Source organism: Silurus meridionalis, chromosome 3 (assembly GCF_014805685.1).
Source record: "Silurus meridionalis isolate SWU-2019-XX chromosome 3, ASM1480568v1, whole genome shotgun sequence".
Taxonomy (NCBI): Eukaryota; Metazoa; Chordata; class Actinopteri; order Siluriformes; family Siluridae; genus Silurus; species Silurus meridionalis.
The window spans coordinates 20257947-20281021 of record NC_060886.1 but is presented as its reverse complement, the minus strand read 5'-3'; the positions used below and the strand labels follow the sequence as shown (position 1 = coordinate 20281021).

Here is a 23075-nt window from a genome sequence, read left to right as displayed (position 1 = left end):
ATGATGAGAATGAAAGTTTGCACTAAGTTTTTTGATGGAAAACCTGACCAAGTTTCTAATATATTTATATAACCCCAAACTGTTGGCTTGGTCTGTCCAGCATCATTTCAATTGAGTTTAATCAAATTCATATGAAAATGTATGGAGATTATGGAGATCACAGGGCTAAACTTGTATTTGTTATTTTTCATGTTTTTCACTGTCAGGTTTAGCAAAATCCCACCACATGGTCTTTGTTTTTTTTTTTTAATTAGGCAACATTTTTAATGGGTGCTGTTTCTTTATTGTGTCAGTTGAAACTTGAAATTAAATAGCTGGCTAATAAAAGATTAGCTTTTGAGAATGTTTAAGATTTCAGGGCTTGTTTATCAAATCAAAGTAAAGACAAGGTAACAATTCCTGTCTTGTTTCAGGCACCTAAACCCTGTACAGGTCTCTCGAGGTCTAGATATCTCCTCATCAGTAGTAACAGGCTGGAGGGTATTTTGCTAATGGATTCCCTTGGGTTGCTGGACAAGAGATCAGTGAATGAACAATAGCTGGATTGGACAAGAACACAAAGGGAACATTAATGTCAGATGGGATAGATTCATGATGCCTGTGTTTTTCTTGTGTTTTATTTTCAATAGAAGCTGAGCCTGCATCATTTTGATGTAGCTGGGTCAGCTGTGTACATTTCCATTTACATTCGCATTTAGCAGATGCTCTTGTCCAGAGCGACATACAAAAAATAGATTATATGGACTTATTGACTAATGAACAAAAAGACACATAGACAGACACACACACGTGTGTGTTTATTGTGGTTATTTAGTGACATGTGTATCTGTTTTGTGCATGTTTGTGATATGGATTCTGGTTTAAAAGATAATGTACTGATTCCTGGCTTGGAACAGGGAAACAATCTAGGAGAAGACATTAAGGAGTATGGTATCAGCTAGCAAAATAAAAGGAAACACTTCCTGGAACACATTGCTGTTGTTTGTGTGATGAAATTTTATGAAATACCTGATGAAATTTGTATAGACACGCATTAAATATAGAACTCTTTATATAGCAAACATTAATTCATGAATTTTGCAGGTCTGGGCTTTCCTTTAAGTTTTTGTACAAATGTTGTCTTACTTTCTTAAATGGTATATACATTTGCTTATATTTCCCCTAATACTGTCTAGCTAATGTTTTATTAGTGGATTCAGAAATTAAAGCAGCAGATATTGGTTGTTAGGAACCTTAAATATGATGGGCGGGATGGAATGAGGTTTGAAATATGGCAGAAGTATCTATAACTCTTTTGTATTTTTGACTCTTTCCAGGTTCGGATTTTCTTTGCAATACGCACATCATTCCAGTCAAGAATGAGGAGGGTGTGGTGATGATGTTCATCCTGAATTTTGATTATGTTCTAGAAGAGGACAGCACTGATTCACTGGAAAGGCTGAAATACACTCCTCCACTAAAATCTGATTACAGTAAGTCTAAAGTCCTGTACCAGTTTACAACTTTAATCAAAATGTACAGTGGTGTGAAAGTGTCTTTTCCTGATTTCTTATTTTCTTGCATGTTTGTCACACTTTAATGTTTCAGATCATCAAACTAATCTAAATATTAGTAAAAGATAACACACGTAAACACAACATGCAGTCTTTAAATGAAGGTTTTTTATTATTGAGGAAAAACAAGGGGGCAAACACTTTTTCACACCACTGTATGTTCCACACCTAATTAGCGACCACTAAAAGGTTCAGAATGTTTTTTGGGTTGTCCATCTCTCCATGCGTTTGAAATAAATAGCTTTATCACTTTAGCCAGCAGATGAACTGATTAGAATTTGGAATTGATGAAGGGGCAAACTCATAACAAGGCCACATAAACAGTTGTTTATCAATAGCTTGTTTTTGCAGTATAGTGAAGTGTGTGTGTGTGTGTGTGTGGTTATTCTTTTATGTTGTCATGGCAGACTGCTGTGATAGATGATAGACAGACATACTGACTCAGTGTTCTATACTTCCTCAGTGCTACTACGTTGCTGCTAACACTCCTTCTCATTGTGCCATTATGTTTTCTTGTGGCCTGGGATGATTAAGATAGTAATCTTCAGAAGGACACATTAGCCCCAGAGCATAGGTCTTTTCACTAGGAAGTCATTGACAAGAGAGTCATGGTCTGGCAGTTATACAGCTGTTGTATTTGGCCCACTGTGTCAGAACCTACCTGATAGAGCTCACTGAGCTGTCGAAGAACATGGCTAGTGTGGCACAGTTACACAGCACAAGGTTAGAGTGGAATTATATTCACCAGACTGCAGCCTCTAAGAGAGATATCTCAGGAAATTATGATGGAATCAACACGCTCAATTTCTTGCAGGGAACAGAAGCAATGGCAGAAAATTAGCTTGGAACAAGATTAACACAAATGATGTATGTGTATTGTTCCCTCACTCAACATTCCGTATATCACCTTGGCCAACCTTTCTTTTGTCCTGGGTGAGCAAATGGAAATAAAATGTGTGTGAGAGTGCATGTGGCTGTGTGCGTGTGCGTGTGCGTGTGTGTGTGTGTGTGTGTGTGTTTTTAGAATTTTGATTCTTGGTTTAAATATTTTTATAAGTTGTCCCTTAAGTACTACAGTATATGCATGACATGTTTTTAGTAATTTCTCTTATTAAGTTTTGTTTTATATTTTTTCTATAATACATTTTTATAGTTATTCTATGCATGCACACAAACACACAAATTGGTTACTACTTAAAAGAAAAAAATGACTACTGTAAAGCTTTTATTTTGCTTTTGACACTTTACCTAGATCAAGAAAATAAGAAATAACCTGATTAGGTATGGCTGCCTTAATATAATAATTTTGTTACTATAGCTACACTACACTATAACAGCATTCTTTTCCTCAGAAAATGTAATCCCTGCAAACAAAAGCTGAATTATGCAAATTGGATCTGAATTAAAAAAAAATATGTTTCACATAAAGGTTTATTAACGGAATAGAACGTTTTTAGGACTTTTATGTTAACATGTTTATTTTGTCTTTTTTCAGAGCTTTTGAACCTCATAGTTTGTTTTCATGATATTTGCCTTTATGTTGCAATTTAAATAGATTGAGATTAGAATTCAAATACTGCTTGTTTTTTTTATTAATTTATTTTGTTTTTATAAATATGACCTATTCCTGTGAGAATAAAGAATGCAGCAGTGAAGATCATGTTATATATCTTTGTGTTTTTAAGCAGGGTTAACTGTTTAATCACAGTTTGTCCTGAGTCATCATATCTGAAATTCCATTCTCACCCTGGTTTGTCCTTTTGGGAGAGCGATATTTTTAGCTGTGTATGTGTGTATGTGGAGGTGTGTGTGTGTGTGTGTGTGTGTGTGTGTGTGTGTGTATCTGTCTGTCAGTCACAGAAGAAACACATCTTTATAAGCTTCTGTGGTCTTGTGAAATTCATCAAGGTATCAAGACAGGCTTGACTGGAGGTGTTAAAGCCGCGTCTTGCACTGAGCACATGGTAGCCACACTTACACACTGCTCACTGTTTGTGTGTGCTCTATATGTTTGAGTGTGTTTATATGCTTTATTTAGGTATATGTAGGTGCTGCTGTGAGTTGTTTTAAGCATGTTTGTACACATGGACATTTTTTTATATACACATCGAAGTAGAGATGATAAAAAATGATTTCCTGTATCATCAAATTTCCTGAGGTTTCCTTAGAGGTTAAACAGAGGACAGCGAAGGCAGAATAGCTCAACATATAGCAGGAGAAGTTATTATATTTCCTGTGTATATAAAAAAAAAAAACGCCTCATGTAATGCCCACTAAATGTACACTTAGAAGATCCATATAGCAAATCTAGATTTATTGAAAAGTCTAAGACTTATTGACTGAGCAATAAGAACATAACAAATAATAACAAAAAATAGTTGCTCATAACAAATACATTCCATTCAGATCCCTTAGATTCCTGAACTTACAGATATAAATGCACATCCATTAAAATTAACTAGGCTACAGAGCAATATCTTTGCCTGAGGCAAGAGAAAGAACATTGCTTTGAGTTTTCATTTGCATCTAAATCTATATGCTAAGCCTTCTAACCTCGAACGGTTTGACCTTTTGAAATAGACGAACATTACAGCAAATATGTACAATCTTTTATCACACATTAGCTCTATTTGTGTTTGTGATTTATGGCAGGAGTACTAAATACAGTAAATGTACCCTTTAAATTGCCACACTGCAGTTTCACACTGCAGCCTTCAAGTATCCAAGCAGCGTTTTCAATAAAATAGGGCAGATCATTCTTCTGTAGTATTTTTGTTTCGGTTCTTTTTTGTTGTTGGGTTTTTTTGCATAACCAAATGAAGAAAGTGAATGCTCTGTATCAGTGTCACCTTTGTGTGCTATGACTAGATTGTGACAAGACACAAAAAGATTGTGACAAGATCTGGCAGAACACAAAAAGGCATGCAGTAGTTAATGCTGTAGTATTATGGGTCTATGAAATGATAAACACTTAAAAGATTTAAGCCTGAAACTGTAACTCCCTCCCAACTCTCCCAAATCTCTTTGTAACTTGTAATCAACTATATCTATACCTGTGTAGTTAGGGTTTTATCTGACTAGCAGCAACCACCTAGAATCCCAGGGCAGGTTTTTAGAGACCATGTTTTAAATGGAATCATCTATTCAATGTTCAACTTCTGCTTTCAAAAGCATGCCATGCACGAGCAAAATGTATATTTTATTAATGAATTTTTGATTAGTAAAAAAATGAGGATTGTCATGATGGTTTTTATTAACCATTACTTTAACCATAAACCATCATTCATCATTTTGTTTTTTGGTATCCAGTAATTTTTACTGGTTAATAGATCCCAAGTCTGTTTTGACGGTTATGACTGTTTTGATTGGGTTTGTGCACCAGGTTTAATAATAAAAGAAACTTATCAAAGAACCTAATCTTATGTTTTAATGTTTTACAAAGTACCTCCTACATTATGATGTTCAGCATCTGATCATCTGTGAGTCTACAGTATGTTGTCTAATAATAGCCTGATCAGTCAAAAAAAAATATTTTTTTCTACCATTTGCGGGTGCTCAGTGAGTGAACATATTTGTATTTTAAAATTCAATTTGAGTGCAGTGCACTTGGCATTAACAGTAAATTGAGTCTATAAAGAGGCTTTAGTGCCAGACCTGCCTGAGTGTTTAAAGGTGATGGATGCAGAAAGAGAAAGTAGGCAGCCAAGCTAGTTTAATATCTCTTTATACATTATTAACCTCCACTGCACAGATCTGCATGCCCTCTGTCAACATCACTCACAAGAACACAGACTCGCATTAGGCTTTGGAAGAGCTGTACTTTTTCTAGACACATGTTCCACCTTTCGCCAGACAGAACAATATTGTCTTTTTAGGTCTCTAATCATCTGAATCAGTAATTTGCTAAAAGGGTTCTCAGATAGCCATTTGAAAGTTTCTTTGAAACATATTTTTGGTCTATACTGTTTATTTCAGTGAGATTTCATAGCTAGTTGGCATAAGGTGTTTTGAAACATGAATGTCAAATTTCCAATGCTATAGACTTTTTACCCACAGGAAACAAAGGTGGTCTGTATTTGTGTAAGGGGGGACAGATAACAGGCAAGTGTCATGTTCAGCACTTGTTTAAACATCAGTACATGTGAATGCAGAGAGGTTGTTGTATGGTGTAGATTGATGAGCTTGTTGAGTGAAGCCATTGTTGTATAGCTTCAAGAGCTCGATTTCTGTCATTACAACACAGTGGCCCTTTCCACCCTCCCACAGAGTTTTTCCACACAGTTTTCAACATAATGCCTGTGTATTGTATGTACTACCAGTGTGTGCTGTTTACTACACAATATTCTTCATGGACACACCTATATGACCTGTAATGTGCACAGTTACTTAGATGCAAAATGTTGATTCATTTATCGTCAAGGGTTTTATCCTTATTGGTGTTGCTGTAGAACATTGGATATAATATGAAATACACACTGATTGTGATGCCATTTCATTGCAGGGCACCACCTGCACAAAGTCACACACTTATTTACATCTAGGGGCAATTTAGAATAATCCACCTAATGCCCCTACTATCTTATTAGAGGGAAACTGGATAAAAAAAAACACATGGATACAGGAGGAAGATATGAAACACCACACTGACAACAAGACAAGCTTACAATTAAATCCTGGAGCAGTCAGACCATTTGGAGCACAGCTGATAATACTGCATGGAAAAGCTGTTTAGCTTCCTCATACTGACTTGTCAACAGAAATGTAACTGCCTAAGTGAATACACTTGTGTCTAAATAATAAGTTGCTTTGCAGATGCCTCTTATTTTAGAAATGGCTAGATATACAGCACTGAAGCAAAGTGAAATCCAGGACTGTAGGTAAAATCTAAATTGGTGCACATAATAGATGTATTTTAAACCGTATCTTTGCTAAAGCAAAGTTATAAAAAAAAAATTTAAAAAACAACATACAGCCATCACCACAAACAATCTCTATTTAACACAGTTCTTTTAAACACAGTATGTTTTAATTAAATTTGCAATTAATTCTTAATTAACTACTCTAAAATATATGCTAATTAACACAAGCAGATTATTATGTAACAAAATTGTTGTGAATTTTTAGATGTTAATTTAGTAAAGCGTTTGCTTCTTTTGGTAAATGTTAAAAAGTGTAAAAGGAGTAAATTACAAAATACCAAGACTGGGCACTATAAAAAAAACTGTATAATGCTGTTTCCTGCTGGACAATCTATTACTGAAAGGTTTGCCATGTTTCTCTGTTGGGATTTCTTTAGAAAATGTGCAGCCCTATTACAAGTCTCTGGAGGGTGTCTTTGTCAATACATTTTTCCAATATCAACAAAATGATAAATGCAGCACACTTTAAAGCAACAACACATACTGTAGAAATTCATAACTGCAGGACTGCACAATTTAATTTGATCAAGTTGTGATAAACTTAAAAAACAAAACTAAAACTAATGTAGCTGTTAATAGCATCACTAATAAAAGGATAATTAGGAACAAATAATGATCAGACATATCATACTGGTAAACCTTTTTCCACTAAAAACCTAATGTTAACTGGGACTTTGGGATTATGCTTTTACACAAAAAAGCATGCTGCTGCTCTGCAATACTTAAGTGTTTGTGTTATAATAAAAAAATATATAGTACAAGCACTTTCATATTAAGAATATAGACATAAAATTGTACTATACATAACTATTCATCGGTGAGGTATATAATGAATACCCAAAACGTATTTAAATTATAATAGTTGTTGATAGAATCACACTTAAAATCACTGTCTAACGCTGATGTCTGCATCACATAGCAACATAATTCAATTTTAGAAAAAATAATATCAAACACAATTGCTTACATCTTGTGCCTCGTGTTGCTAAAAATAAATGTATACTTGAGAGTTGCTGTGTGTGCAGAATCAAACAATAGAATTCTGGAAAATAGAAGTTTGGTGTACAACAATTGATGTACGTATATAAAAAATACAGCCTTTAATTTACAGTTTAAACACTCGTCTTGTGTGTAGTTCATTGACTGTGGTGACATAGTGATTGAGGCTCTGTGTGACTTTTAAGAAGTTTGAGAGTTCAAACCCCAGTACTGAGCTGCTGGTGTTGGGCCCTTGAGCAAGGCTCTATCTTATCTAGGGATGCCATATCATAGCTGACACTGAGCCCAATCTCCCCCTTTTGCAAAACAAATAATGTCACTATTCTTTAATGTATGTGGAAAATCTAGGCTTTCCTATTCTAATCAGTGACCATACAGTATTCACAATACACAGATGAGATATGTGCTTTTGTACTTTACGTTTTTCCTTCTATCCACTCTTAATTTATGACCTTTTATTTCTGGAAAGAGACGATGCCCTCTATTTAAAGACTAATGTGAATGTCATTCATTTTCTTGCTCTAGTTTCCCTTTAAACCTCCTCTTTGCTGAATTATAATTTTGGTTCTATTTTAGTTTTTCTTGTCTGATATACATCTATACTAAGAGCCTATACTGAATGAGCTCAGAGACGTATTATACTTTTGTGGCTTCACAGTGGCCATTTTATTTGGTTTCATGTTTTTTTTTTTAATGAAGGAACAGAATGTTCCACACTGATGCATTTCTTGTCTGTTCTATATCTATACCTACTTCTTACTGCAATTTTTTTTACTTTCCAGATTGCAAAATACACCAAAGCTGTAGGCTATGCCTCTTGACATAACCAATATATTTTTTCTTTTCTCCTCCAGGGAAAGGAAGATTCTTTAGGTTCCGCCTGCCTTCCTTGAACTTGTTAGTTTCCAGTAAACAGTCTCTGCCCCAGGAAGACCCTGACACAGTAATGGTGGATTCTTCGAGAGCCAGCAATGACTCTGTCCCCCTAAGGGATTTCCAGTCTCCGACGAAGGACAGCTGCAGTCCTGCTGATGCCAATGACACACAGGCCCTTATCAGCTCCAGTCCCCACTCATCCCCAATCAGTGTGTCCGGACCCCTCGACCACTCGTCCCCTAAACAGCCCTGGGACCGTCCAAGCCTGTCTCAGGCCCAGTCCACTACATGCCTTGCACAGTCTATCTCCAAAGACAGTGTGTGTAGCAGAAGACGAGCTTCATCGGTGCATGATATTGAAGGCCTGAGCTCCAATTCCAAACGCCTATTGAGGGACCGACATGCTAGTGAAGGTAAATAAACCCACAGGCTTATTTCTTATGTGCTACAAGAAGAGTTGTATTGTAAAAAAGTTTTTTTTTTGCAGAAAAACTGGCAAGTCAGTGTTCGGTCCCAAAATTACATAAGTCCATAAACAATAATGTAGCAATTATACAGTCACAAACCGAACTGAATATCTCTTTATTCTTCTAGTTTTGTATATTATGTGTGTCAGAAATGTCAAATTATCAACTTTGTTAATATTCAAGTCATTATTTTTTTAAATATACAAGGCATATACTAATATACAGGGAGTGCAGAATTATTAGGCAAGTTGTATTTTTGAGGATTAATTTTATTTGAGGATTTAATTTGAACAACAACCATGTTCTCAATGAACACAAAAAACTCATTAATATCAAAGCTGAATATTTTTGGAAGTAGTTTTTAGTTTTAGCTATTTTAGGGGGATATCTGTGTGTGCAGGTGACTATTACTGTGCATAATTATTAGGCAACTTAACAAAAAACAAATTCATACCCATTTCAATTATTTATTTTTACCAGTGAAACCAATATAACATCTCAACATTCACAAATATACATTTCTGACATTCAAAACCAAACAAAACAAATCAGTGACCAATATAGCCACCTTTCTTTGCAAGGACACTCAAAAGCCTGCCATCCATGGATTCTGTCAGTGTTTTGATCTGTTCACCATCAACATTGCGTGCAGCAGCAACCACAGCCTCCCAGACACTGTTCAGAGAGGTGTACTGTTTTCCTCCTTGTAAATCGCACATTTGATGATGGACCACAGGTTCTCAATGGGGTTCAGATCAGGTGAACAAGGAGGCCATATCATTAGATTTTCTTCTTTTATACCCTTTCTTGCCAGCCACGCTGTGGAGTACTTGGACGGTGTGATGGAGCATTGTCCTGCATGAAAATCATGTTTTTCTTGAAGGATGCAGACTTCTTCCTGTACCACTGCTTGAAGAAGGTGTCTTCCAGAAACTGGCAGTAGGACTGGGAGTTCAGCTTGACTCCATCCTCAACCCGAAAAGGCCCCACAAGCTCATCTTTGATGATACCAGCCCAAACCAGTACTCCACCTCCACCTTGCTGGCGCCTGAGTCGGACTGGAGCTCTCTGCCCTTTACCAATCCAGCCACGGGCCCATCCATCTGGCCCATCAAGACTCACTCATTTCATCAGTCCATAAAACCTTAGAAAAATCAGTCTTGAGATATTTCTTGGCCCAGTCTTGACGCTTTCAGCTTGTGTGTCTTGTTCAGTGGTGGTCGACTTTCTGCCTTTCTTACCTTGGCCATGTCTCTGAGTATTGCACACCTTGTGCTTTTGGGCACTCCAGTGATGTTGCAGCTCTGAAATATGGCCAAACTGGTGGCAAGTGGCATCTTGGCAGCTGCACGCTTGACTTTTCTCAGTTCACGGGCAGTTATTTTGCGCCTTGGTTTTTCCACACGCTTCTTGCGACCCTGTCGACTATTTTGAATGAAACGCTTGATTGTTCGATGATCACGCTTCAGAAGCTTGGCTATTTTAAGACTGCTGCATCCCTCTGCAATATATCTCACTATTTTTGACTTTTCTGAGCCTGTCAAGTCCTTCTTTTGACCCATTTTGCCAAAGGAAAGGAAGTTGCCTAATAATTATGCACACCTGATATAGGGTGTTGATGTCATTGGACCACACCCCTTCTCATTACAGAGATGCACATCACCTAATATGCTTAATTGGTAGTAGGCTTTCCAGCCTATACAGCTTGGAGTAAGACAACATGCATAACGAGGATGATGTGGTCAAAATACTCATTTGCCTAATAATTCTGCACTCCCTGTATATAGAAATATTAACAGTAGGAAGATTAATTTTCATAACTGGCATTAATTTAGTTAATCAAATATTGATGATCTACCTTAAAATATTTTTTCCCATATAGTGGATTACCTTTAAAATAATTTAAAATAAACCCCTAAACAGAGCCTACTAGTAATCTGAATTTTTTTTTTTAATTCTCTAATGGCTGATCAATGTTCTCCTGCATTTCAGACCATGGCCGCAGTATGAAAGGTAACAATATGTTATGATTGAATGCTTTACAATCTTGGAGTGATTGCTGCATGGTTTTAAAAGACAATGATTGTCTGAGTCCCCCATGTTGTATGACTCCTTTGAACACAAAGCACAGTAAATCTTCTTAGCATCTACATGCAATATCAGATCCCCCTCTACTTGTGGATTTATAAATATGTCTTTGAAGTGTCCAGAGAATGTATGCTTCTGCCTGAGTTCACTTCTCAAAAACATCAATCCTTAGGCATACCCTTCATACAGTAATGACAAGACAGTATTTGGAACAATAAGGAGTCCCAGCGGTCTAGCTGTGGTCAGACTTTGATTTAGAGTGCAGTGCAGAAGAACTCCTGCTGAATATACGAGGTTTAACTTTACTATAAAATAATTATTTGCTCCTAGCCAGTACTGACTAAAAAAAACCTTTCCCTTTCACTTCCTTGCATGAAAATGCTCATTATGAGGTCTGATAGGAAATCAATCCTGCATTTAAATGCTGTGCATTGTCAGAACCATATCACTTTGAAGCATGTTTGAGTGAAGCCTGTTTTTGATTTGTGGCACATTAAGTGTACCATTTCAGGATTTTATTCTTCGGAATCATGTACCGTAATTTCTGGACTATTAAGCGCACCCAAATATAAGCTGCACGCACTGAATTTGACAAAGATTTTTACTTTGAACATAAATAAGCCGCACCTGTCTATATATGAAACTACCGAACTTTACACAGGCTTTAACGTAAGACAGTGTCTGTTACACGGCTTGTATCTAAACAGTAGCCTACCAAGAAAGTAATTGTTCACTGTCTTTCTCCTTCCTTTCACAACAATTTCTCTCGAAAGTTTTTCTTTTGGCATCGTCGTGCGTTAAAAAATTACCATCGGTGAAGCTTTTCTCCCGATGCCGTGCAGCTCAGAACACAGGTGAAGTGCGTTTTTTTCATGCCCGGTTGTTTTCAGCGTGACGAATAATTTGCATTTCCTGTTGACAGTCCAAGTGAGCGGCAGGTCAAACGTCAGAGGAACCTCATCCATATTTATGATGTGGTGCGGCCCGATTCAGTGGGAGCGCATCTGATTTTATTTAAAGAATTTAATTGGTTCACCTGAACCCGTTCAGCAATTTCATTGGTCTAATGTTATGGGGCTCAGTTTTTTGGCTTGAAGCTTGTGAAACCGGGAAAAACCCAGGAAAAATCCATAAATTAGCGGCTTCGTTGTTCAAGCCGCGGGGTTCAAAACATGGGAAAAAAGTACCGGCTTATAGTCCGGAAAATACGGTAATTATTAATTGCTATATGCTTTAGTTTGAAATTACAGCCCCAATTAAAAAAAAACATTTATTAGGTAAGGGAAAAACATCCTTTAAAAGACTGTATCCTTCTAATGAGCTACATTTCAGGGCATTGTTAACTATTACTAACTATTTTCTTCATTTGTTTCATCTTTAGGTCCTTTTAACCATCTCAAATCTAGCCTTCTGAGCTCTACCTCAGACTCCAACCTGAACAAGTACACTACAATTAACAAAATCCCCCTCATCGCACTTAACTTCTCTGAAACTAACAATGACAAAAGAGCCCCCTCACCTCCTGCCTCTGAGAAGACCATCATTGCTCCTAAAGTTAAAGACCGAACACACAATGTCACAGAAAAAGTCACACAGGTGAGATCCATAGTGTTGTGGTACAGTAGTTAAGCCAGAATCTGTTTTTGTTTATTGAAATATTGTGTTTAGAATTTATTTGTTTTTCTTTTTCGATTGGATTTAGATTTATAAAGATCCAGAATTCTGCTTGCCATAAAATATACACAGAGGTAGTGTGATAAGATTACATTTATTTGGATGTATTTAAATAAATTTTTAGAGCAAAAGAAAGAGACTAGGTACAGAGGATTTAGGGTGTGTATGATCTGTACTAATAATGAATCTGTTTATGTAAATTCCTCTTACCATTTTTTTTTACTATATTTCTCATTTTATTGTTATCGTCCCTTGTTTGCCAAATTCTTTTGCATTCTTGACATGCAAAAATCATCCATGTTACTGTATAAAATAATGTGTAAAAAAATTCAAAGAGCTGTTTCGCATTATATGCAACTATACTGTCTGCTATTATGATTACAGTAAGAATTATTATAACAGTTACCTTGTTACTATAGACTATTGTTTAGTTAAGAATTCTCAAGCCTCTTTCTCCCATTATTCAACACCCATCTCTCTCTTTCCCTCTCTCTCTCTTTCTCTCTCTCTCCCTCTTTCTGACATTGCAATGCATCAAAAAGACCATCTGAGCATGAAGATGGATTTCCTACTGCTGTGCACATATATGCCCCAATATTGGCAAAGCAGAATTCAATAGTACTGTGGCAGCCTTAAAGTGTTAGCACACTTCTTCCTTCCTGTATTTTTTATTTTTTTGTCTTAGTGGAGGCTTGATTTAAGCCCCTGTGCCAACAGTGGATTTACTCTAGCGGCAGATAAGTGCTGAACATGTCTTTCTGTTAACCCACAGTCATTTTGTAGACTAAAAAGCATCAGATGGCAACACCTCTTATATCACTTTCAGTAAACAGCTGTAGGATTAAATGAGAAACTAATAAACAGCAATGTATCCAGACAGAAAAACAGGTAAGGTGTATTCCAAGAAAGCTCAGACAACTACTATTCTTCAAGTTAACTCAGTTGGCATTTGATTCAGTGATTTGGCTTGTCAGCTTTGACTGATTCTCACATTACCTTACTGTGACCATCTGCAAGTGTGAGAGGCAGATAAGAGAAAACAGCTCTATTTATCAACCCTTACTATATGAGAAGAAAAGAATGTGCTGAGGATGCAACACAAAACAAGCAGTCCTCACGCTGTCATCATAATTAATGACTATTAATCAAGATGCTTTATTTGCTGTTTGTCAGTGGCATTTTGTTCAAATGTTGCTGTGTATAAGTGTTTGCACTATAGGCTCAGTCTCAATGATTTTACCCTATCTGGTCAGGTTTAGATAAACAACACAAGTTTGAAACTTTCTGGGTTTGAAAATAGGACAACTACTCTATTGCTGACCTTGTAAAAGATGAATGTTGAGACAGGGAAAAAGTAGTACAAATCTTAGTGCCCTGGAGGTGACATGAAATTGATGCTTATCTAGCAAAAATACAAAATTCCACATCTCAGCCTTTTCCACTGAGAAGAAATCCCAGAATCCTACTTTTGCAGGAATATTAGTGCATTGTCAGCCTTCATTTTTAAAAATGATTATCAGTCATTTGTGGCATGCAACCTCTTAGTGAAGTGTGCCACTTCTTGAACACAGTCACCATCAAGCCCAATAAAATCAGTGTTTTGTCAACCTTATTTGTTAACCTGGTTTTGGGTTATCAATTATTAATTAAGTATTATTACTTTTATTTTTAAGTAGTTACTTTATAATAACAGCGTTTTTTGCTTGTAAAATTTCACTAAGGCGCAATATGTATGTGCTCACAAACACCACTCCAGAGAAATTTCACTACTGCTTCACTTTCTGTCAGATTTATGAATTTAGTTTCTAATTCTATGCCCTTGAGCAAACCTAAAATGCTACTAGCTCAGTCCTGCAACAACCTAATATGGGTTATTGGCTATGATTCAGCAGGAGATTAATTTCTTTTGTATGTGGCTCCTTCAGACTGTGAAACAGTGAAATTTGGAAAGCAGGTTGTCAGTAAATATGAGATGATGAAAAATTCCTGATGCAGCCTAAATCTTATCCAAATCTCTTCACTGATGTGGCAGATAGCAGATTAAAAAAAAAACAATAGATGTCTTAAATTGAAAAGATAGCAGTGGCACTACCCCCTAACTGTTAATTCGTCACTGTTTCCTACAATCATGTCTAGACATAAAATCACAATAGAAGTTTGATAGATATTACTGACTTGCTCTTTTTTCTGATGGTAGTAGAAAGTTCAACATTCCTAAATGTATATGTTACGTTGGCTTAAACTCGGATAGATCTGGTGTAATATCAGCCTTATCAAATCATCAAGATAAAAAATCATAAGATAAATCTGATCTGAATAACTTTGTAATGTTGGCAATGACATCTCCGCTCCCAAACTACCAGTACCATACATAGAATTTAATGCTTTTGGTTTGCTTTTTGATTGCTTCTTTTATTGTAATTCAGGGATCACACAGAGAATTTTACAGGGACATGTCCATCTCAGCTCCCAGCACCTAAGAATCCTTTGCATTTTCATGTATGTCTGATCAAAGTCACGGGGAAACCCATTGACACAGTTGTTTACATCTAGGGACTTCAGGAAGATTTTAGTTTTAATGGAACATGCAAACTACATACCTAAACCACATAATTTGTTTTCCCCAATGTCATTGCACAGTTTGCATTTTGTGTATAACATGCAGCTGACCCTAATGAACTCAATTTTACATTTTAATTTTTTTATTAGAACTGAAATGTAGTTGTTTTTCCTCTGTCCAGGTGTTGTCACTAGGTGCAGACGTATTACCAGAGTACAAGCTCCAGGCTCCACGTATAGACAAATTTACCATTTTACACTACAGCCCGTTTAAGGCCATGTGGGACTGGCTCATTCTGCTGCTTGTCATTTACACAGCCATCTTCACCCCATATTCCGCCGCTTTTCTGCTGAACGATCTTGAGGAACAAAGGAGGAGATTATGTGGTTACTCCTGCAGCCCTCTTAACGTTGTCGACTTAATGGTGGACATCATGTTCATCATCGACATACTTATAAACTTCCGCACCACATATGTTAATATCAATGAGGAGGTAGTAAGTCACCCAGGGAAGATTGCTGTGCACTATTTTAAGGGGTGGTTTCTCATAGACATGGTAGCAGCCATTCCCTTCGACCTGCTCATCTTTGGATCAGGGTCAGATGAAGTAAGTGTTGATCTACATTAACATTCTCTTACTGCCTCTCTTGCATGTACTGTGTTTAAATATTTATTTCTGCACTTTCATTTCTCTGTGAGGAATTGTGTATCCATTAGGGATCAGAGCATGTGCTGATAATATTCATTAACAATAAACTATCTGATATTAACTGACATTGCTTGTCAAAATTTGATAAGTCTTTTAGACAGGTTGCTTGTGCAGTTTATAGGCCACAGGTAGGCCGGCCTGCATATTGACTTGTTCATTTCTTTTTATATATTTCAGTAGTCAGTCATGATGGCTTAATAATTGTACATTACATATAGTATACAACATATATATTTGAATTGACACTACATTGGGATTTAAATAATCCTTGCTTTTTAAAAAGCAATATTAATGTTGATGTTTGCATGTAGTATGTGAATTTATAGTCGGTAATCAGTGTGTTAAAAGCAGAAGAAATGGACAAGCCAAAGGGTCTGAGTGATATGTATATATATATAAAAAAGATGAAAAAAGCTTCAGTCAGTCATTTTTATCCATGTCTTGTAGGTTTTTAATTTGTTTTTATTGATAACCACATTACTGAGGGCTTGAGCGTAGTTTATTTGATATGTAGAAATTTGCATTTTCTTTTATAAACCTAGATATTTCCATGTCAGCCAGGGAGAAAAAGAATGGATATTGAAAGCTGGTTGGATGTGTTCAGTTTATTGATTAGCTCTGAGTAAAGTAGTGAGAGATGTGGGGGATGTGAGATGTCAAGCATTCATTCAGGTAGTAGAAACATGACCAGATGGTGAACAATATTGCTTTTCTTTGATGTCTTGCCCATAAAATTTTCTTATGCATTCCGACCTCCACTCTGTTATGCAATGTTGTGTAAAGCTGCTGCTTTTCCTTCAACCAATGACGTAATGGCTGCTTAATGGCTATCATGCATTGAGGGTAAGGGTCAGGCCACTAAGCTGTATTGTTTATTGATTTTTCCATTGGATTTTAGTTGTATTTATTGAAAAGGCATCCCTGTAATCCTACTCCAAAGAATGACAGAGGAAAGCACATTGCAACCAAAAGAAACAATACTCTCTACTCTGTATATTGTCCTGGATATTGTGCTGCTGTTACCCTGTCCTACTAATGAAATCGACTCAGATGACAAATCTAAAGCGACCATGTCAGGAAAGCCCATTCTTGCAGGACTGGTTTATGTTTGTGTGCTTTTTTGTCCATGTCTTTCTGCCTGCGGTTGGGCAGATGCGGCTGTTGTGCAGTCTGTGGTCAGTGTGCTTCATGTTTTATATGGCGCAAAGAGACAGATGGCAGGTGGCCTCGGGACACGTCTCATTTACAGGATTTACATGAAGTGATTTTAGGTCTACAGCCTTCTCCTAAACCTTATTTGACATTGCTTCCTAATACAGTTTCATTTTTTATGTAAACATATCTGGTTTATAAATGAATGTTAGGCTTGTTTTTGTTTTACGTTATCTTTAGAAGTTTTTTATTTTTTACTTGTACAAGCACTGGTATTAAAAAAAAATACTGTATGTTTAATTATATTTGTTTAGCATATTTAATATTCTCAATAATATACAATCACAAACACAATGCAAAAAGCAAAATAACTAAATGCACAGTCAGGAGAGTTCATCAGAAGCTGTAGGCAGGATTTGTTGGCTATGATTTTGTTAATGTCATCACAAGACCATGCTGTGAAACGCATGCTGCTACCAAGCAGCTTGGCCATAATCACTATGCTATAGAAGAGATACATTCCAAATTGAAAATCACGTGTTTTGGTTTATGTGTTAGTCATTAAAGTATTCCAGCAATAAAGAAATTTTACATACTGAACCTAAATATAATTTAAAGTTAAATAAAAAAAAAATAAATGTTTGCACATAATTTCATAAATAAGAAATGTATATAGTGTGTGTGTCATATACTTCTACAGTATATTGTGCTGTGCAAAAGAAGGTAATGGTTAAGCACAAAATATTATTCACAGATGAAAGAGTTGCCCATGACTTATTGTGTCCAGTGCAGAAGTACAGTGATGCATGGATAAATAGATTGATTACAGTACAAAGGTGTACCAGCCGATGGTTGCTGGGAGAAATTACCTGCAAAATCATTACTTATAGCAATGGGTCAGGAGCACTCTGCCACTCAGTGTACTCTTCTGTCACTGTAGTGTTGTTTATAGAGTGCGTAGGAGGCCTTCTTCATGATCGTTGACACCTTGGCCAGCAAGTGTTACAATAGTAATTGGAATGTTATTACGCATGTAGTTTAGCAAATAAAGCAGTCATAACAAATTAGCTTATCATTAATTATTTATGTATTGTTGGGTGACAGTGATGATTAAGTGATTAACAAATACTGTCTGTACTGTACTGATTAACAAGTATTGTCATGTCAGGTTTTCCAGCCTTTAGATAGTATCTGTTCTTGTGTAAAGCCACTGATGATATTGGAATGGTTTATCAGTATTACAGATTATGTCCAGCTGTAACTCTATGCAGCCGCTAATGATCTTATAATGGCTTCCATGTAGGATCGCTTATCTGCTCATTTGCCTGTTTGCTCTTTTCATCTCAGACGAAAGATAAAACTATTTTCATGCATGCCATTTGCTAACACAGTGTCAACACAAACTTTATTGGCAGACCCATTTTTTTGAGTGAACTTTAAAACTACCCTCTACACTTGTTCCTTTTACACAGCCGCCATATAATTGGCAGGTAAATAAATGATCCCCTGCCAGGGGCCAGTTTAAAGTGTTGCAGGAGCCTGTTTCAGATGAGACAGAACAAGGTGGAAAGGCCAAGGGGCTCATTTGCAGGGTTTACAGAATGAGGGAAAACCTTCTGCAAATTAGAATGTATGTCTCTTCTGCAATATTGCAGTAGTACTTCCAAGTTGGAAATATTGCAGAGTTAAAAAGTATGACATTCACACATTCGATTACCATCGACATTGGTTTATGTAGTGCTGTTTTCTAGTGGTAAAGCATATAGACAGCATTATACTGTAATGGGCCTCAACTACTCATAATTACAAAAGGTCATAAGTGAAATATTTATTCAAAGGCATTACTAAGGGAATATGCAACAGGGAGTGTTAGCCAAATTATTCTGCAAATGTAAACCTTTCTACTTTCCATTTTGCAGGAAGAAAATATTGACATCTTCAGATGGCATTTATTTATTTGTTTATTTATTTACTTACGTAAATATGATCCTCTTTTTCGTATATACAAATCACAAGTAAAAATATAGGATTTTTAATTCTGAATATCAAAGTCTGGTTACCAAAAATGAAAATTGCCTTAAAAGATTATTTTCTATTTGCACTGCCCTGCCCACCTCTACATTTATAAACTAATCTACTTATGGAAAACAGCATTACTGCCAAATTGAAAATAATTCACAGCAGGAACAACATGAACAGGAAATGCTTTGATTATCAGCAGCATCCATCATTCTCTGACTCATCATTTGATTTAAGATGCTCACAGCATATAAAAACAAACCTCATTGTTGATATAGCTGCACAAATGCATCATGGCCAAGTTGACAACGTCTCTAGGTTACGTATGTAACCCTAGTTCCCTGAGGGAACGAGACGCTGCGTCACAACGCTTTGGGAACGCCTCGCGTTGTCCACGCTCTGAACCACATGTGAAATCCGGCCAATAGGCAAGTCATGACGTCATCGGCGGGCGACGTCGAACAAACCTAATCGATGATAGCGACATTAGCTTCTGACAAAGAGAAGGTAAGTGCCGCAGGGATGCAGGGAGTGTGGCCCAGGGACGCAGCGTCTCCTTCCCTCGGGGAACTAGGGTTACATACATAACCTAGCAGACACGTAAACCTTCAGGGTTGAAGAAGTCAACCCTGTGGCAAACCTGGAGGTTAACTGGGTCCAACTGGTGGTGCTCACACCACGTAGGGAACAGATGTCACCTAGCAGCATATGACCTCCTTGTGGAGGGAGCTCTGGAATGGAGGATGGTCTCCACTACCTCAGTAGAGAGACCAGCTGCTAAAATCTGTGCCTCCTCAGGCGCTACTTCCATAGCCTCTATAACTCTGGGCAGGGGTGAACCAGGGTTCTCCCTTCCTGAGAGAGGAGATCCCTCCTGGGATGACTTTGGGACAGGAATTTCAGTTCTCCCCTCATTATAAGGCTCGAAGGGCTCGCCACGAGACATTGATGGTACATTTGGAAGAACCCTTTGTCCCGGAGCCACCACTGGAGGGATCTCATATGGAGGAGGCCAAGTGGAATCACATTGGACGCTGCTGGCATGACACCCAGCAGCCTCTGGAACTACTTCACAGTGAGTGACTGGCCTTCTTTTACTCTCCTGACTGCTGTGAGGATAGCTTCGATCCGGGCGGGAGACAATCGTGCCCACAACATGGTCGAGTCCCACACTAAGCCCAGGAAGGTGGTTCTCTGCCGTGGAGAAAAGCACACTCTTCCCGGCATTCAGTCCCAACCCCAGCTCCTTCATGCAGGCGAGAACGACATCTCAATGGCGAACTGCCTTAATATTAACCAGTCGTCGATATAGTTCAAAAAGCGGAAGCCCCGAAGCCGCAGCAGGGCTAGCGGCGCATTCATGCATTTTGTGAAGGTGTGGGGTGAGAGTGCTAGGCCAAACGGAAGGACATGGTATTGGTAAGCTCCGCCCCCGAAGCAAACCTCAGGAACCTGCTGTGTGCGGGAGGGATGGCTATGAAAATATGAGTCTTTCAGATATATCTGAGACACGACCTCTTTGAGAGTGAGCATCCTGAACCTGAGTCTCACGAGTGAGCGGTTCAAGGAGCTCAGATCTAGGATCAGACGCAACCCACCATCCTCCTTCGGAACAATGAAATACTGGCTGTAGTAGCCTGACTCTCTGACCAACGGAGGAACCACCCTGATGGCCCCTTTCCTTAGGAGGGTGCGCACTTCCTGTTCCAGGATCAGAGTACATTTACATTTGTAAATGTGGCATTTAGAGGGCATTTAGAGTCTGCTTGTGTCCCACTATGGCGGGGCAAAAGTGGCTTTTGTAGGCAATACCGAAGCCTTCAGCGATGCATCACCTGGAGAGAGATAGCCAGCCGGCATCTCTACATAGCCGCATTCCCTGAACCCTACTATATTCGCGAAACAGCGAATGCGGGGCAAAGGTACAGGCCTCGTATGGGGTCTCCCAGGACCTAGACACCTCGGTGTAAGTCTGGAGAGAGTCATGGGCTCGATAGCATCCGACAATTCTCCTCTTCTGAGGAAGAAATACGGAGCACCGCGTAGAGCTCGGCCCAGCAGGAGAGGCTGGAGAGGACTCATGAGCCTCGTGCTAGGCCAGCCTGCGAGCCCCGCGGCTTAGGTTCTGTGCTCGGCGAGGCGATGCAGCGCACCCCGTTACACGCACCGGGAAAAGGAACCGTCGAACAATTGCTTTCCCCGGGGAACGGGAGCTTGGCCAACAGCCAGGAGCGCATAGCCACATGGCTAAAAATGTTAATAGTTGACTAATTTGAGAGCTGACTAAGCATGCTCCTAAGCTAAGCAAACAACACATCGGCTGCGTGTACCCCCCAACAACCCCCGAAATGAAGCGGGTCAAGAAGGAACATGCAGTCGGAATTCTGCTTGCATGTAAGCTCATGACTGCACAGTCACACACAAAGCGCTTACCTGAACAGAAAGAAGCTAATGTCGCTACCATCGCTTAGCCATTTTGTAGCTTCCTGGTTTATGTGACATCACCCGCCGATCACGTCACCACTTGCCTATTGGCCGGATTTCACATGTGGTTCAGAGTGTGGACAACGGGAGGCGTTCCCAAAGCGCTGCGACGCAGCGTCTCGTTCCCTTGGGGAACTGAAATTATTAGGTTTATGTCATAAGACTTTGCTTTTGCTTTCCCACTTCATGCAAATGCTGAAGGAATGCACTTAGGAAAAAAGTTTTAGACAATATTTTTTGCCAGCATTTACAGCTGCTTATGTTGATTTGGTTCCTTACCTAATATGATTTTTTTCCTGAGAGATAAGATTTAAATAATTGTCCTGGGTAATGAGTAGTGAGTTTTATTTAGGAAAACCTGAACCTAATAGTACCTATCTGTACATTCTGCAGTCACAGATATTAATTCATTTAATTGTATTGTATAATTGTGGGTACATCTCTAACCTGTAATCTCATTTGTCTTTAGACAACTACTCTGATTGGTCTGTTGAAGACGGCAAGGCTGCTGAGATTAGTCCGGGTGGCCAGGAAGCTGGACCGCTACTCTGAGTATGGAGCAGCAGTGCTAATGCTCCTCATGTGCATCTTTGCACTTATTGCCCATTGGCTTGCCTGTATCTGGTATGCCATTGGTAATGTAGAGAAGCCTTATCTAAAGCACAAGATTGGCTGGCTGGATAATCTTGGAGTGTCTATTGGAAAACGTTACAACAGTAGTGACCCCAATTCTGGACCCTCAATTAAGGACAAATATGTCACTGCACTGTATTTCACTTTCAGCAGTCTAACCAGTGTGGGCTTTGGCAATGTCTCACCAAATACAAACTCGGAGAAGATCTTTTCTATCTGTGTCATGCTTATTGGATGTGAGTATGAGCTGCTTTATGTTTGAATTATGCCTTGAAAATTCAATGAGATAACATTTGTCAATGGAAACAAACCACAAATGCCAACTTCTCACCAAATTATTTGGGTGTTTACTTTCTGATGGCTGCTCTGACAATAATTAGTGCATGATCAATTATACAAGTGTATCAGGTGTACCAGTGTTGCTGGGTATTTTAAACACCTTAATAAAACTGCTGTTTTGCATTGAAAATTCTTTGCCTTAATGCAGTGTAAAAGAAGAACTACAGTCTTTGAAGTTATATGTAAAAGGTGACCAATCTGGTAGGGGTGTCTAATATAGAGTCAAGTGAGATTAAACTGTAGACAAATGTTGTGGCGTAAGTCGAAAATTTGCATCAATATTTTTAACTCGAAAAAAGAAATTGGAATTTCCAGAGTTACACACCTTTGAGTCAGGTAATACTTTACACCTGTGCTATACTTTACACCTATGCTATACTTTTCTTGTGTAGGAGTGTCTAATGGGGTTTATATTGTTGCAGCTGTGCTGAGAATACACAATCAATCAAATGGTATCTGTTAACTGGTGGTCTGTTTTTAACTGATGGTGGAAGTAAAGGCTAACAAATTATACATACACTAGCAATAGATGGGCTACAGTTAGAAATACTGCAATACCTAACCCTCCCAGTACATGGCAAAAAGTATGTTGGCATCTATCAA

At 38.1% G+C, this 23075-nt stretch overlaps 1 protein-coding gene across 3 annotated transcripts in view; it reads left to right on the top strand.

The window, feature by feature from the left end:
* Positions 1 to 23075, top strand: part of LOC124383234 (potassium voltage-gated channel subfamily H member 7-like) — a 63863-nt gene that overhangs the window by 25203 nt on the left and 15585 nt on the right. For 2 of the 3 annotated variants that reach the window (XM_046845702.1, XM_046845705.1), the window contains exons 3-8: positions 1317 to 1472; positions 8326 to 8760; positions 10807 to 10827; positions 12284 to 12498; positions 15318 to 15743; positions 21970 to 22369. In XM_046845702.1, coding sequence (XP_046701658.1) covers positions 1317 to 1472; positions 8326 to 8760; positions 10807 to 10827; positions 12284 to 12498; positions 15318 to 15743; positions 21970 to 22369 — 1653 coding nt within the window. The remainder of the gene's footprint in view (positions 1 to 1316; positions 1473 to 8325; positions 8761 to 10806; positions 10828 to 12283; positions 12499 to 15317; positions 15744 to 21969; positions 22370 to 23075) is intronic. The other variant, XM_046845703.1, reaches the window with a different exon arrangement.